Raw genomic sequence first — 17,051 nt, 5'->3', positions numbered from 1 at the left:
ACCTTGCACCCTGAATTCAGCCATAGCCTTGAAGTTACTTACACCCATTGGAACAAAAGTGAAAGATACTATGAATGTCACCAGGCAGAGACTCGTAGAACGGCATTTTATTAACTGAATCTCTTTCATTGGGTTTCATTTCTCTGCACACTGTGGTCGACTTCAACCCATCTTATGAAAGTTCATTTAAGGAAATTGTATAAAATAAAAATAAAATAATTCAAGTTTAATTTACAAAAAAAAAAAAAAGTGTAGCTTGATAGAACTTAACATATGTGCTAATTGTACGCTAGCTTTGGAAAGCACCTTTCACATCCACATTTGTACATTAGCGGCACATGTAGAACACAAATAATGCAGCTCGTCGTATTCCTAGGAAACTCCGGGATATTCCTTGAGCCACATTTCACTAATTTGAACCTTTTATAATATTTACTTAAATGACCCCATGCGAATGTAAAAGTAAGAATGACTGTATTTGATTTCCAAAATAATTTATCGTATGACCCCGGCAGACACATCCAAGAACAGACGGGACCTTATCGAATTTATACGACTTTATTGTTGAACCTGAGATGGTAAATCACACAGGAAGGAGAGAATAGAACACTACTGTAAGCCTTGCGATCCACACTTATTTAGGAATGTGAACACTTCTGCGGTTGTTAAACAGAACCCTCACCTGTTCACATGCTGGTGTTTAGCGGCATTAGTACTAACACTGAGCTTCCCTGTACAACATAAATGCCAATGTAAATGCTCTGGGTGTGTTCTTTTTAGATACAAACACCTGAGTTACATAACAAATTACGGCAAAATCATACACTTGAATGGACTCAGCAAAATGGTAGCTGAAAAGGAAGCCGTTAATATTACTAATGCACACTAGACGTTTTGCTTCCATACAACTCAGCACACAAAGTTTCGCTTCTCTTCTCCTTTTCAAGACAAACACTGTTTTCGGTTTGAAAGAATGAGGAGCAGCAACAAAGTCAGGACAGAATCTGGAACGTGCCGAAGGGCAGTTACCTTGACATGCTGCACGGAACAATCATCAGAAATGAGCGGGAATAGGTTTTAGGAAGGACACTGCAAGAGATGAAAGCCCGAAGGAGTCAGCTGTGCAATATTCCTTGGGCCAGACAATGTTCTTGCAGGCCAACTACATAAAGAATTGTCCATTGCAGTTAAGGGAATTGGTCCTTTCTGAGGTGGGTATAATCCCATCAATTTATCAATATGATAAGATAAAACTTCCTGGAGCAGTCACTAAAGGACAGGATCCTCCACTAGGCCCAATGGTGCTCAGGAGAAGAGGTGATGTGGTTCACTATTGTACTCACCTGTCTCCTCGAACAAGACAATCACAAAGGAAATATGGGCCAAGATCTTCAGAAAAAACTAGATCAGGGAAAGGGCAGTGTAGGATGGAATACAGGGGACGATGTCAGTTGTGGTCCATGAGACGAAGGGACATCGGAGCAGAAAGTTCTGTGCTTAGTCATGTCATCACTTTTATGATTTCACAAGTGCCAAGTTTTGTTCTACGTTTGAATATAAAGGTAAGACCTTCTACTCATTTGTTCATAGGAAAAGCAGTAGCAGCAGTTGGTAGCACCCTCCAGTCCTTGCTCACATGAGGGTAGAAGGTAGTATTAGCGTTGTACTACTCCCTGCTGGCTATTGCATTTTGTGCAGCAGCTCTACCTTTGGTCCATTCCAAAAGGGAAGTGTGGGAATCTCCCCTCGCTGTATAATGTAGAAGAACAGGGCAGGGGTGAATAGGGAAAGCTACCCCAATCCCTGTCATTAGCCCAGCTGGATCTGCCCAGAAAACGTTGTCAGTAACAGCATAATGGCGAAGCCAGTGAGGAGGCCTGCATTTTGGATCAAAAAAGCAGTAAGTGCCCGCCCACCTTCTTCATCTTCTTTACTCACTTCATTCATCTCTGGAAACTATGGAGAAAAGGCAAAACAGAGCGTCATGAACAAAGAAAAGAACCACTACATGTTTACACACTTCCACCCTGGCTAATGAGATTCAGTCATCACACAGTGAACCTCATTTATTAAAATTCTATTTGCTTTTACGTTGTTTAAATCTTTGGTTCCTCTATTTACCCTGCCTCAGCCAAGCTTCCTTCTCTCTTCAATCTGTTCTTAAATAAACTATAGAAATCTCCAGTAGCAATGCAGTAAATCTGAATAAATATTTCTGATAAGCCTGCTTTGCCTTGTGGGACAATGGCTCTGATCCTTAAACTGGCCATAGATGTTGAGATTTTTAAAAGATCAGATCCTGATCGTGAGACCACGATCTTCTCAGAACGATCGTACGATCCTACGAATTTACCATCAACTAAAAAGACCAATTTGGCAGGAAAACAAAGGGGAGCTGCCTGCTTGGCCCTGCAAACATAGATAGATTGCACTGGGGCCGACAAAGATTTTTTGACCTGGCCAATCAATTTCCTGACAGATGTCGGCCGAAAAATCGTAAGATGTACGATCGTTCGAATCCCACTAACCGCACGATAATTTCGAAGGATTGGTCGGGCTTCCCTAAAATCGGTCGTTCGGCAAGAAGAATCGTCGTGTCTATGGGGAGCTTTAGAGCCATGAAGCAAGAGACAAGACATCTGTTGTCTTCCAGAAAGGAAGTAGAAATAGTCACATGGGTACAAAAAAATGGATTCCTTCATACAAGCAAAACAATGTCACCTTCTCCCAGGCAACTAAAACACTTTTCCCAAAATTATAATTATTCACACAATATTTTTATAACTTCCGCATAACATATAAGAGGCCTAGTATACTTTTTACTACAATAAAACACTTTTATTGTATAGGACTCATTGTATAAAGCAGGCCATACACATTATGGTGGGCAATATGGAGCTGATCCAATCATGGACCCTAGGGCCCAGCCATCAGCTCACATTGAGAAGAATACAGGCAGCTGGATTGAGGACCTCATCAATGAACCTATGCGGTCCTCGATCAGACAGGATTTTAAAACCTGCCTGATTGACATAAACAGTGAGCGCTACCTGGTGTTTGGTTGCTAAAGGCTAGTAGTCATGTAACAAGCAAAGTAAGAATATTGTTGATGTAACTTGGCCCATTGCTAAAGCCTCCCTGTCCCAGACTTACCATGTCAGAAAGTGCAATGTAAAGGAACATGCCTCCCGCCAGAGCAAAGATCCAGCTGGAGGAGAAATGACTTCCAGCAAGGATCCCGAAAGCCAGGCCCAGATAACAGCAGCACGCAGACAGGAAGTTAAAAAACAGAGCCTGGGAAATACTCATACCTGCATTCAGCAGTATGACAAAGTCTCCTGGAAATGAACAGAAGAAAAGAAGAATGTGAGCACATGATCTGATTTAAAAGCATCATGGGGTCCTGAAATGTTTATTAAACTTCATTTACAAGAAGCTCTAACAGATGGATACAAAGATATATGGTTCTGTAAGTGCCGGAGGCCACAGGTTGGATGAGATTCTTCTAAGCCTTTGTTCCTTCACAGCTTAAAGGAACAATTCAGTATAAAAATATAAACAGTGTAAACAGGCTGTGCAAGATAAAAAATGTTTCTAATATAGTTAGTTAGCCAAAAATGTAATGTATAAAGGCTGGAGTGACTGGATGTCTAACAGAACACTACTTTGTGGTTTTCGGCTCTCTAACTCTTGAGTTAGTCAGCGACTTTAAAGTAGTACTAAACCCCTTCGGCGCTAAGATCCCTCCCCCTCCCCTGTGTTGCCCCCCCCCTCCGGACAAATGTTGTTACTTACCCCTCGGTGCAGGTCCTGTCCAAAGAGTTCACAGGCGCCATCTTCTCCCGTGCGGTCTTTTTGCCGATCCAGCTCTACTGCGCATGCGCCGTAAGTCACAAAGTTTTCCAATTTCTTTTTTCGGAAACTTCGTGACTTTTGGCGCATGCACAGTAGAGCTCCTCCTGCGCATGTGCCGCCAAACACTGGGCAATCCAGGAAGAAGACCGCACGGGAGAAGATGGTGCCTGTGAACTCCATGGACAGGACCTGTGCCGAGGGGTCAGTAGCAATTTAGGGGCATTTGCTCGGGGGGGGCAACACGGGGGAGGGATTATAGCGCCAAAGGGGTTGACTTCTCCTTTAAGCAGGGCCACATGGGACATAACTGTTCAGTGAATTTGCAATTGATCATTAGCATGCAGCTCAGATCAAAAGCAACAGTTATGACCCATGTGGCTCCCCCTCAAGTCAATAATTGGTTACTGCCTGGTAACCAATCAGTGGAAACCAAGAGAGGAAGTAGTGTTCAGGCTATTATTTTACACATCCAGTCACTCCAGCCTTTTTACATTTCATTTATTCAATTAACTACATTGAAAATGTTTTTTTATTTTGCACAGCCTACCTATTTAATCAGTTTTTATTTTTATACTGAATAATTCCGTTAAGATGGTCATGCACAGCCAGATACCCCTGTTATCTGCTCATTCAGACTAACCACAAATCTGGGGTACATATTGCACGCAGAGTTGCAAGGCACACAGGGGAATGGGGTTGACATTAGGTTGTAATGTGTAGCAGGGGGGATTGGGTAAAGTAGGAAACCAGTGGTATGGAGAGGCGTGGGGGGAATTGGAGTCCCATCAGTTGTGTTATGCAGCAGTGGGGATGTGGAGACAGATGGAGGTGTCTGGTGCTGTGAGGTGCACAGGGGAATTAGGGTTTGTGCTGGGGCAGTGATGTGCATGGGGGTGTTATCACTAGAAACCAGGGCCCTTGGGGTTAGCTTTACTGGTGGACCCCACATACCCCAGTTGGCACTGGCCTGCAGATACTATGCACGTGCCAATCTGCACCCGACCATATTATTCAGGGATCATCTGATCAGAAAAATGTAACTTGTTTTGGCTGGAACAAATTTTTATCATTCTTATTATACAGTTCCCAGGGGCCCAATCTGAACGTCATCAAATTTGGCAGGGTGGGCCGGTGTCACAGTTTTATTAGGCTGAGCAACAAGGATACGAGTAGGTAGAAGGTTGAGTAGGTTTGATCTTTTGAGGAGTTCATTTTTTTATGGTCCCTTAACCTCGTGTTTTAGTCACAGTGGCAGCTGCCCATTAACTATTAAGAATTCTCTGCTTACCCAGCTCATGGGGAAATTCCTCACAGAGGATGGCGATGGACGTGCTGATTCCCTGGAAGACAGACACAGTAAAGGAGGCTCCGATGGCCAGGCCATCTATGAAATTGTGAAGCCCATCACTGAGTGTGATCATCCATGCCAGGGTGCCAATGTCAGAATAACGGATGCCTTTCAGCCAATAGCAGGAACTTTGCTGCCCAGGCAGATCCTGTTGCTGGGAGAGAGGGTCAAAAATAATAGGCTTCTTGATAACCATAAAGATGCATTCATGCAAATATACACACACGTAGCTACTCAGGAAGATCAGGCAGGGATCTTAAATGATGACTAGGCTCTATAATGGGCAAACAATTTTGCTGGGCAAAAGCAGTGTCCATCTGGGCATCTATGGCTCATAGCCACCTTGCCTCCCTCTGCAAATGTAACTTGAGGGTTTATACCAACACATGGTCATGTGATGTAAAGCTGGGCAAAATCAGCATACAAGAAACAAACTCATGGTAATACTCTGCCAGCTCAGAGCCCTGTGGAAATTGAATATCTCATATACTCAGCAAAGTGATAACACCTGAATCATTAATAACAGGAATCCCGCATGATGTTATTGCAAGTGGAAAAATCAAGCACTGGCTTCTTATAGTTCTGTTATTTATCAAGGCAAAAAACCTGGCACTTTCTCAGGGTCCAAGATCTGAGGCCATTTTTGTTTGTTTGTTTGGCTTTTATTAGCATGAGGCTGTACAGGAGGGATTCGTTCGTGGAGCAATATAAATAAATACGCCTTACAAAATTTAAAGCGGAGCAGAACTTCCCACACAACTTCCAGTAAACTTGCTCAGAGTAATTTGAATTGGTGGCAGGGGCACCCGCTACAGAACAACTGATGAAGGAGGCGTCTCCTACACTTTTCTGCTGAGGTTGATTGCTCAGAGAAGCTTCAGGAGACATCTGCATCAGTAATTGGCTTTCTGGTCTACTATATGGCTGGCCAGTCTGCATAGTACATAGTTACATAGTTACATAGTTAAATCGGGTTGAAAAAAGACAAAGTCCATCAAGTTCAACCCCTCGAAATGAAAAACTTTCACATAAATTCTATATACCCATACCTATACTAACTATAGAGTTTAGTATCACAATGGCCTTTGATATTATGTCTGTCCAAAAAATCATCCAAGCCATTCTTATAGTCATTAACTGAATCAGCATCACAACATCACCCGGCAGTGCATTCCACAACCTCACTGTCCTGACTGTGAAGAACCCCCTACGTTGCTTCAAATGAAAGTTCTTTTCTTCTAGTCTGAAGGGGAGGCCTCTGGTACGGTGATCCACTTTATGGGTAAAAAGCAAAACTTCCAAGCATATATTTTATATATATATATATATATATATATATATATATATATATATATATATATATATATATATATATATATATATAGAGGCGGGGCAGACAATTACTTTCAATTTCCATTCAGCACTTCCTAGATGTCACTGCTCTCCCCACATTCCCCCAGTTCCCTTTACCATTTAATTGTGTGACCAGGGCATGGGGATGGACATCAGGTCCCCCATTCTGGTGCACAAACAAGATTCTGAGATGATACAAGGCTTGTCTTAATAACAGTGTCCACAAAATGGCTCCTGCCTGCTTGTTATAATTATGAATTCCCAGACTAAAGGAAACAAGATTCAAATAATTTATATAGTGTAATTAAAGTTAATTTTGCTTGACTAATGTGATAAAATAGGATTTTGAATATTTTTTTTGGGTGACGGGTCCCCTTTAACTGACCTGCACAGCCTTCTCATCACCATGGAGGTCAGTCTCGCTGCCCCGGGGTGGAGGGATCATGTGGTCCAAGTCTCCATTTTGCAACTTCTCCGTCACACCCTCTTCGGCATCCCGCTTGCTTGCATCAGCGGAATAATGACTGTGCCCATGCTGCAATACAGGGGAAAGGAGGGTTATAACTGAGAACAGTGGGCTGTTATTAAAGGAGAATTCAACCCGTAGTTTAAAAAAGCCTACCTGCCCCTACCCCCAACTGCGCATGCGCCGAAAGTCACGGAAATGCTCATGACTTTCAGCGCATGCGCAGTGGTTCAGGACCGGAAATTTACTCCAACTGCGCATGCGCCGAAACTTCAGAAAAAGACCGAAGGAAGAAGATACCACCCATGAACTCTGAGGCCAGAATCTGCACGGAGGGGTGAGTAAAAAATTAGGGGCATTTGCCCAGGTTGAATTCTCCTTTAATGGTCATTGTTGCAGTTGGAACAACCCCCTGCCCAGCAGAGACCACCATATGTATGCCACTGCCCTCTGCACAACACAGCAGTATATCATTTACGGACTGCTCCAGTTTACACAGATGTACCAAGTAGGGATGCACCGAATCCACTATTTTGGATTCGGCCGAACCCCCGAATCCTTCACGAAGGATTTGGCCGAATACTGAACCAAATCCTAATTTGCATATGCAAATTAGGGGTGGGAAGGGGAAAATATTCATACTTCCTTGTTTTGTGACAAAGTCACGCGATTTCCCTTTCTGCCCCTAATTTGCATATGCAAATTAGGATTCGGTTTGGCTGGACAGGAGGATTCGGCCGAATCCTGCTGAAAAAGGCAGAATCCTGACTGAATCCCGAACTGAATCCTGGATTCGGTGCACCCCTAGTACCAAGGCTGGGCAAAATATTAATAGACAGGGGAAAACTTCTTGCACAATACAATCTAGGCTAATCACAAACTCTGTACCTCATGTTTCTGCTTGAGTAGCATCTTCAGGACCTTCTCGGTGAAGAAAAAGAGATAAAAGCCACCAAAGATCACGGATGAGGTTAACACATAGGAGTCTTCCAATGGATTAAACCCAAAGGCCTAGAAGGAGGCAGACGTACACTGTAAATTTTGCCAAGGGGACACTAAGCAGTTTACTGTATATGTGACAAATGATGTCCCCCACCCCAGTATAGATGGATCAAACAGTACCCCACAGAGGAGATCAACCGATCCGGTTTTTGTTGTTGAATTACAGTTCCTAGCTCTGTAGGATAGGCAAGATTAGGAGCTGTAGTCCAACCACAAGGTGGTAATCCCTGAATCAGTTCATCAGCACATGAAGTAACAACTGTAAATATGTTGGTGTGATGTGGGAGCCTCTGCTATGGTGTAAAGAAGTGATCTTCTCCTCGTGACTCTCCTGCTGTTGCTGAACATTTCTCAGCATCCTAAAGACTGAAAATGTAGTTCTGCAACAGCTGGAAAGCCAGAGTTTTTTTTTTTTTTTTTTTGAGATTACTGGTGTGAAGAGAATGTAGCACACATGCACCCTCACAACTAAAGATGGCCATACACGCAAAGATATAGTCATACGAATCTAAGTTTCTTATGTTCGGACCGTGTGTGGATCGTCCCAACATTTTTCATACCATGGCGATCAGTCGATCAGAAAGGTTAAAAGATTTCTGACGGCTAACAATTTCCCTGTATGTATTGCCCGTCTGATAATATCAATGGGAGCTCGTCACTGGAATTTGTCGGACATAACTTTCTTATGATTGCGGTCATGATATCAATGATAAATCTAAAGTTTTAGGGTCTCCAAGTAGAAAGTGATTACCACATAAGGGAAGAGGCCCAGGTGCACCGCTCTAAACCCTCAGCACAGGGAGCGGACAAACCAAAAATTTTTTGGAGCAGGCACTTAATGAAGGCAAAGTTCCACCAAGCAATTGGTTCAAAGTGAAAAGAGTTTATCGTGTCCACAGCTTACGCGTTTCGTGTCATAAACACTTAATTATAGGCCTATGATTATAAGAGTTTATGACATGAAACTCTTAAGGCTGTGGACACAAACTCTTTTCACTTTGAACCAATTCCCTGGTGGAAGTTTGCCTACATTGAGTGCCTGCTCCAAAGATTTTACGGGCAGAATATCATCTGATTTGTTCTTTTACCACTTTATTTACTCTGAATGGTTAGTGGTAGGTCGGTAGATTGGGACGTCCGATCGTTTGTCGGATACAAAGGTAAAATCTCCACGTCTTTGGCCAGCTTTATCCAAATGCACCCATGCACTATGGGAAGGCCCCTATGAACATGCAACACAGGGTTGCTTTTTCTTATACAATTTATATTGGCTGTCGGCTTATTTCAGCACTAAAATCAATACAGGAGCAACCGGTTATCTTTCTGCCTTAAATAAAATGTATTCTGCTTTAGAAAAATTCTTCTACTATTAACTTCACCATAGACTATCTTTGTGCAATCCTGATCCAATATGGACTGGCAGCTTGAATATGCTTGCCTGGTGATATGCTTGCCTGGTCTTAGGTCAACCCAATCATCACTAAATGGGGGTGCTATGATACCTAATGACTGGCTTAGATACATGTGTCTCTACATGCAATTACTGCACTGGAGATCGTTAAACCAATCACAGCTGACGGATTCCCACAATAAATCCAATTGCCAATTGACTGGTTGGTCTGACAGCAACCAGATGGCAGTTGTGGAGTGCTTGTGCCCTTACAAGCAGGGGATAAAAGATTTATAGCAATAGTGAAAGCCCTTGTTGGAATGTTGTTTTCCATGAGCGAGTATAAAGTTCAGTCTCAGCTATATCCGACTGTAATACATGGCACAGACATCAGTATAGCGAGTTCATTAAGTCCATTGATACTTTGCAATAAAAAGAGATTATCTGCCATAAAGAAAGTTTCATGAAAACCCAATTACGCGAAAGAATTAGTATGCATCGTTCAACAATTCGGGCAGCATTGGATCCAAAACCAAAGAAAAATGTTAAGCAGGATATATCCAAACAACCAGTAGCTCAGCACTGGTTGCAAGCCAAACACCCTGCCTCGTCTTTTAAATGTATGCCTATCGACTGTATCCTGGATACCCCAAGAGGGGGGAACATAGACCGCATGTTGCTCCAGAGGGAGGCATTCTGGACGTATGAATTAGATTGTGTGGCCCCAAGGGGCCTAAATACGGCATTGCAGTTAAATTGTTTTTTATCCACAGGATGAATAGATAGGCTACAGGAACCGACTAATATGGTTTATATATTCTCTGGATATGTTCATATAGGATTTATTATAGATGTATTTACCATGAATTTGTTTGAACAGAAACATATAGTAGAATATTAAATTAAATTAACTAACATGAGCATAATTTACGGAGGGGTCTTGAGCCATGACAGACTAGATACAGATGTTTATAGCACTTTATATTTTTATTGCACTTTGCACTTTTCGCACACTGAATTTATAATATATAACGGGTGTCCGATATTTAAATTTTATATAATATGATATTATAACTGTATCTTAATCACCTTTATTAATAATATGTGGGAATTCTTTATGTTATAGCATAGTTTTTAAAATGCTCAAAATTGTTTTAAAAATTTTTTTAAAAAAATCTGCATTGCACTGTTCACTTTAATAAGGTGATGTCACTTCCTTAATTGTTTATCCACTATTGGCTATTTAAACTTGTTGTAATGAGAGGTGTGGTTGCCTTGAGAAAGGTCCCTGAGAGGACCGAAACGTCACGTTGGCTACATATGCACTAATGAATATACTACTTTTTCACTGAAATCCTGGTGTTGCTGGTCTTCTTTGTACTACATATCTTTTTTTACCGGGCACCCAGGTATGGAACCAAGAAGCGGTGTGCCACCCTATTGACTATATATATATATATATATATATATATATATATATATATATATATATATATATATATATATATATATATATATATATATATATATATATATATATATATATATATATATATATATATACATACACACATATACACATATATACATATATACATATATATATACACATATATATATATATATATATATACACACACATACATATATATATATATATATATATATATATATATACACACACATACATATATATATATATATATATATATATATATATATATATATATATATATATATATATATAGAGTGAAGTATATAGATACTCTAGATACAGTAAAGTATATAGATACTCTAGATACAGTAAAGTATATAGATACAGTAAAGTATATAGATACTCTAGATAAATTAAAGTATATAGATACAGTAAAGTATATAGACAGATACTCTAGATACAGTAAAGTATACAGATACTCTAGATACAGTAAAGTATATAGATAGATACTCTAGATACAGTAAAGTATATAGATACTCTAGATACAGAAAATTATATATATATATATATATATATATATATATATATATATATATATATATATATATATATATATATATATATATATATATATATATATATATATATATATATATATATGAATAAATGAACAAAAACCAGCACCAAAGGGTCTTCCAGTGATGAAAATATTGTATTGTTACATAGTATGCAAAACCGACGTTTCGGTCCCCATCGGGACCTTTATCAAGGTGATAAAGGTCCCGATGGGGACCGAAACGTCGGTTTTGCATACTATGTAACAATACAATATTTTCATCACTGGAAGACCCTTGGTGCTGGTTTTTGTTCATTTATCTACATATAATATACCACCGTGCACAGGGGCAGCTACAAGGTAGCTAATTGGGAAAGCTGGTGCTGTCCACAGACGTGTGTGTGTGTGTGTGTGTGTGTGTGTGTGTGTGTGTGTGTGTGTGTGTGTGTGTGTGTGTGTGTGTGTGTGTGTGTGTGTGTGTGTGTGTGTGTGTGTGTGTGCGCGCACTCGTTCAAATTCAGTGAAATAAAAGTGTCTTTATTCACAGGTTCATTTTCCAACGTTTCGGTCCTCACTGGGACCTGGTTCCTTGAAAAAGGTCCCAGTGAGGACCGAAACGTTGGAAAATGAACCTGTGAATAAAGACACTTTTATTTCACTGAATTTGAACGAGTGCGGGTCCTGCTTACTGAATTGTATTACACTTTGACCAACGCACCAACATCGATTGAAACAAATCCGGAAGGAGTGCGTCCACTGAACAGACAGTATATATATATGCAGCAAGATGCTAATAAACAGGAAGGTGACAAACGTGATCTGTAATCTGGATTCTACATAGTGACTGAGAAAATAACTTAAAGGGGTTGTTCACCTTCGAGTTAACTTTTAGTATGATGTAGATGATAATCTGAGAAAATTTGATATTGTTTTTTATTATGTGTGTTTGAGTTATTTAGCTTTTTATTCAGCAGCTCTCCGGTTTGCAATTCCAGGAATCTGGTTGCTGGGGTCCAAATTCCCCTAGCAACTATGCAGTGATTTGAATGAGAAACTGGAATATTAAATTGGAGAGGCCTGAATAGAAAGAGGAGGAATAAAAAGTAGCAATAACAATACATTTGTAGCCTTACATAGCATTTGTTTTTAGATGGAGTCAGTGACCCCCATTAGAAAGTTGGAAAGAGTCAGAAGAAGAAGGCAAATAATTACGAAAACTAAAAAGAATAAAATGAAGGCCAATTGAAAGGTTCTGTAGAATTAGCCATTCTACAACCTACTAAAAGTTAACTTAAAGGTAAACCACTGCTTTAAGACCATTCCAACTCCCAGTGCAAGGGGAGACATAATGAGCACCTCCCCTACAGCAAATAGGAGCTTCTTGCAGATAGGACTGAACTGGGAGAGAAAGTCAGACTAAACACACACACACACACACACACAAGCACACAAGAAGTGATGGTGTATATAAGTAACTAGATGTGTGAGACAGGTGCATGTGCCCCCATACCTCGGGGATGAGCTGAAAGAGAGCGTTGGAAAACAGTGTCCCAATGGCCAGAGCAATGCAGAAGAGGAGCAGACGCTTGTAACATGATTTCTTCATAAATGGGACTAATCCAGCCCCAAAGAGGGAGCAGAGAGAGATGACGGTGACACAGAGGAATCCATAACCCCACACTGTAGAGCACCAGTAGCCACACAAACAGACCATGGACAATAACACAAAAAGGGACAGAAATGGGGGGGGGGGCAAAATGGATCAATAGGGAGAGACCAACATCATAATGGGAAGGGGGGGATGGAGAGAGAGAAAAAGAAGAAGTCATTAGTCATTTGATTCCACTGATATCCATATGATCATTTCCATGCACAGGAGAGAAGAGGCAGTCTGCTCTGGAAACTCCGTGCTATCAATAAGAACCAGAAATCTTTGGTGGCCTACAACTCCCAGCAAGCTCATTCAGACACTGAATAGTCCCTACAGTGAATATGTAATGGGGAGGAGAGGTAGAAAGAACACACATATCTGCAGCAAGTGTGTATTATGGATCATATAGATATATTCTATAGATAGCATGGCATTTACAGGCAGACTGGCTCGATTTTACCTCTTCTGCTTCCAGGACCATCTGACAACCTGTAGTTGCTGTGACCTACAACTCCCAGAATCCACCAGGAGCTAAATCAGAGGACACTGCAGATTGTCACATGCACCAAAGAAAGAAGACATTATCTTGATTTTAGACATTTCAACAGGTAACAATCATAGAGAATTTATTGTATTATACCAGGACCGCATCTTGCTTGTTTCAACCTGGAGAACCAAGGCGAGACAAACAGACGGAGAGAGGCTTCTGCTGCTGGGGACCCCAGGCAAACTCAGCCCTGTTACACTCCCAGTTACCCTTGAAATGGGCGTCTGCAGCAGCAGAAGTACAATCCAATGATTTCCCCCTAGAAATAAAGACAATTGATTATAGAAAATGAATTATTCTGTCGGATTATGACACCGTATCACCATAATAACGAGTAGACGGCAGATCTCCCTATACACGCAATGCTGAATATTTAGGGAGGACCAAAAAAAAAAAAAAAAAGGATCAGAAGTGAAAAAAGGAAGGGAATGAGCCTGCAGGTTAGGGGAGATATTGAATGCATTTTTACTATGTGATCAATCAAGCTTAGGTCCCACCAGTGAATACATATTAAAGAATAACACTGCAGTTTGGGGTGAATTCCCTTTGTATATGGAGCTGGTGTCTGAGTTTATCCCTAGATTGTTACCAGTCTGTGTTTGTTGCCCCCTAGAGAACAGGCTTCACCCTTGAATGTGGTCTATGTGTATTTAGAGCAAACAGTGACATTCCTCAGTGGTGTGGGCAGGTACTGCACCTCGGGGATCAACTGCAGGAGGGCGTTAGACAGCAGGGTACCGATGGATAGGGCGATGAAATAGGTTAGCAGGCGGCGGAAGAAAGGCTTCTTTACACAGGGGGCGACAAAAACACCCAGGAGTGAAGCCAGGCTGATCACGGTGACGGCCAGCAGCCCAAATCCCCAGACTGTGGGACAAGAGCAGAGCATAAAAGAACGGTGGATGAAGGAACAACAAAACACAGACTAAACACAGAATGTAAAATAACAAGGAAAGGTCAGAATTCGTTCATATTGGAGATACGTAGAGAATAATTGATTACGGAAGGGGGAATAGGCAACTGGAGAGGTAAAGGAGGGATCAAGAGAGAGAACTGATAACATATGCAATAAAATAAAAAATATTTAACAAGACAAAACAAGGTATATTCTAAAGATTGGGAGTATTAGGGACTTTAGTGTAGTTGCAGTTGAAAACTGAATCTGTCCTCTGCTATTCCCTGCAATGCTGGTTCTGACCAATGGGCCCTGCCAAGACTCTAACTCCCATAATACTTTACACACTTCTGTGAGTCTCCTTAGCAAGACTGTTAGGGCTGAACTCCACGGAACGTTTTATCACACCGCGATGAAAAACCATGTCACGTGTCCGACATGTCGAATATAATGGGAAGGATAGAGAAATCACAGGTACAAACTACATATGATAGGACTTTCGAATGAAGACGCAGCTTGCGGCGTTCAGATCCGACAGTCGTGTTGGATACATGTAGTTTGTACCTGCGATTGCTCAATCAGTCCCAATATAATTAACACGTCGCATGCTTTTCATCACCGTGCAATAAAACGTTCCGCGTTGTTCCGTGGAGTTCAGCAATAAATCACAGAACATGCAAAGTGCTGTGGGAATTGCAGTCTTGGCTGCAGGAGAGGCGACTGCTGCAATACTGAGTCGGACAGATACACACACTTAAAATACTTACTGCGAGGTGCCAATTCCACAGCAGGCTACCCATGCAAGGCTCTGTACTCAAAATTAGAAAATGTGGAAAGCATGCTGTATGAAAAATCAAAGTTTTATTGAGTCAAAACGTTTAACACAATCAAAATATTTGTCCCTACGCGTTTCGACCATAATCAAAGTAAAAATTATATTTTTGTGCCCCCAAGGAAGATCGATTACGCGTAGGGCAAAATATTTTGATTATTTCAAAACTCGTTTTCACTCAATAAAAGGTTTATTTTTCCAGAGAGCGTGCTTTCCACTTTTTCTAATGTTGCAATACTGAAGTGGGTCAGCTAGCTATGGAAGCACTCGGGATTATGGCTCTTCCATCTATACTTGCTATCATAAAAGGCTTTGAGACATATGGAAACTTTGGTGTATCAGCCATAGTTCTAGAACATTTAGGGCAGTAAATAAATTTTAACCCAAAATCTCACCCTAACTGGCATATAAGGAGTGTTGGAGTGCACTGTAGTCACAGCAGGAGATAAAGAGCAGTAGCACTGCTGCCATAACTCAATGAAAGTTCAGGGCTGGAGAATACGTGCCACTTCCAAGGGCCTTTTTTTTATCTTGTGTCCTTGGATAGTAAAATGCTTCAATTCACTCGCACAAGGGATCGTTTCTAGATTTCCATGCGCAGAGTTGACTTGGCCCGGTACAAACAGGGGTCTATTAAAGGAGAACTAAACCCTAAAAATGAATGTGGCTAGAAATGCAATGTTTTATATACTGAACTTATTTCACCAGCCTAAAGTTTCCACTTCTCAATAGCAGCAATGATCCAGGACTTCAGAGTTGTCACAGGGGGGTCACCATCTTGAAAAGTGTTTGTGACACTCACATGCTCAGTGGGCTCTGATTAGCTGTTGAGAAGCTATGCTTAGGGGTCGTCACTAATTATCCAGCAGAAAATGAGGTTGGTCTGTAATATAAGATGATGCTACAGGGCTGATTATTAAATTCTGATGCTAACTTCACTGGTTTCTGTGCTGCCATGTAGTAATTATCTGTATTAATTACTAATCAGCCTTATATTGTTACATTTCTATTCTATGTGTACTGTATATTGTGAGTGGGTCCCTAAGCTCAGTAAGTGACAGCAGCACAGAGCATGTGCAGTGAATCAGCAGAAAAGAAGATGGGGAGCTACTGGGGCATCTTTGGAGACATAGATCTTTACTGCTAAAGTGCTTTGGTTGCCTTGGGCTGGTACAGAAGGCCAAAACATAATATACAACATTTCTAGCTACTTCTTTAGTTTAACTTTCCTTGTCCTTTAACTGAATGCCTCACAGCAGATGGGCCCCCAGAAGAATAGAAATTCTAAGCAGCAAAAGAGGGGGGTAGAATGTAAAGCAGAGACAGAGCATCAGAGAAGGACAAGACAGACACATTAAAGTTTACAGCTGACCTTCCTATAACCCTTCAGCTATTGTTGAAGCACAACTCCCAGTACCCCAGCCTAAGGCTGGGAATTGTTAGTCGACAACTACACTGCTATGTGTCGATAATAAACTGCCCTCCAGCTTTTTACTGAGCTGTGATTCCCAGCATACTTCTGATGACTGTAAGTTTCAGTTCAACAAGGCTGACTGCACATATAAATATGATTTCGAATATTTATGATGTAAATATTATAAATAAAAACGATTAAGCTAACCAGCAGCTAATATGTTACAAAAAGTGATCAACCCCTTCCAGCTGCTCCATAAGCTGCACAATCTTCACGTGACCGGATTGGCCAGTGCCCTAAAAACATG

The 17,051-nt window shown here is 41.1% G+C and overlaps 1 protein-coding gene across 5 annotated transcripts in view; it reads right to left on the bottom strand.

The window, feature by feature from the left end:
- Nucleotides 1–542: 542 nt before the first annotated feature.
- Nucleotides 543–17,051, bottom strand: part of slc39a14.L (solute carrier family 39 (zinc transporter), member 14 L homeolog) — a 41,765-nt gene continuing 25,256 nt past the window's right edge. For 3 of the 5 annotated variants that reach the window (XM_041587014.1, XM_018253519.2, XM_018253520.2), the window contains exons 4-9: nucleotides 12,916–13,085; nucleotides 7,911–8,033; nucleotides 6,942–7,091; nucleotides 5,144–5,357; nucleotides 3,154–3,338; nucleotides 543–1,956 (exon numbers count right to left, since the gene is read on the bottom strand). In XM_041587014.1, the coding sequence (XP_041442948.1) occupies nucleotides 1,810–1,956; nucleotides 3,154–3,338; nucleotides 5,144–5,357; nucleotides 6,942–7,091; nucleotides 7,911–8,033; nucleotides 12,916–13,085 (989 nt within the window). In that variant the 3' untranslated portion in view covers nucleotides 543–1,809. Of the gene's footprint in view, nucleotides 1,957–3,153; nucleotides 3,339–5,143; nucleotides 5,358–6,941; nucleotides 7,092–7,910; nucleotides 8,034–12,915; nucleotides 13,086–14,300; nucleotides 14,471–17,051 lie in introns of all 5 variants that reach the window. The other 2 variants (XM_041587015.1, XM_041587016.1) reach the window with 2 other exon arrangements.

Source organism: Xenopus laevis, chromosome 3L (genome assembly GCF_017654675.1).
Source record: "Xenopus laevis strain J_2021 chromosome 3L, Xenopus_laevis_v10.1, whole genome shotgun sequence".
Taxonomy (NCBI): domain Eukaryota; kingdom Metazoa; phylum Chordata; class Amphibia; order Anura; family Pipidae; genus Xenopus; species Xenopus laevis.
Note: the sequence above shows the minus strand (reverse complement) of the source record. Positions and strands in the feature narration are given on the sequence as shown.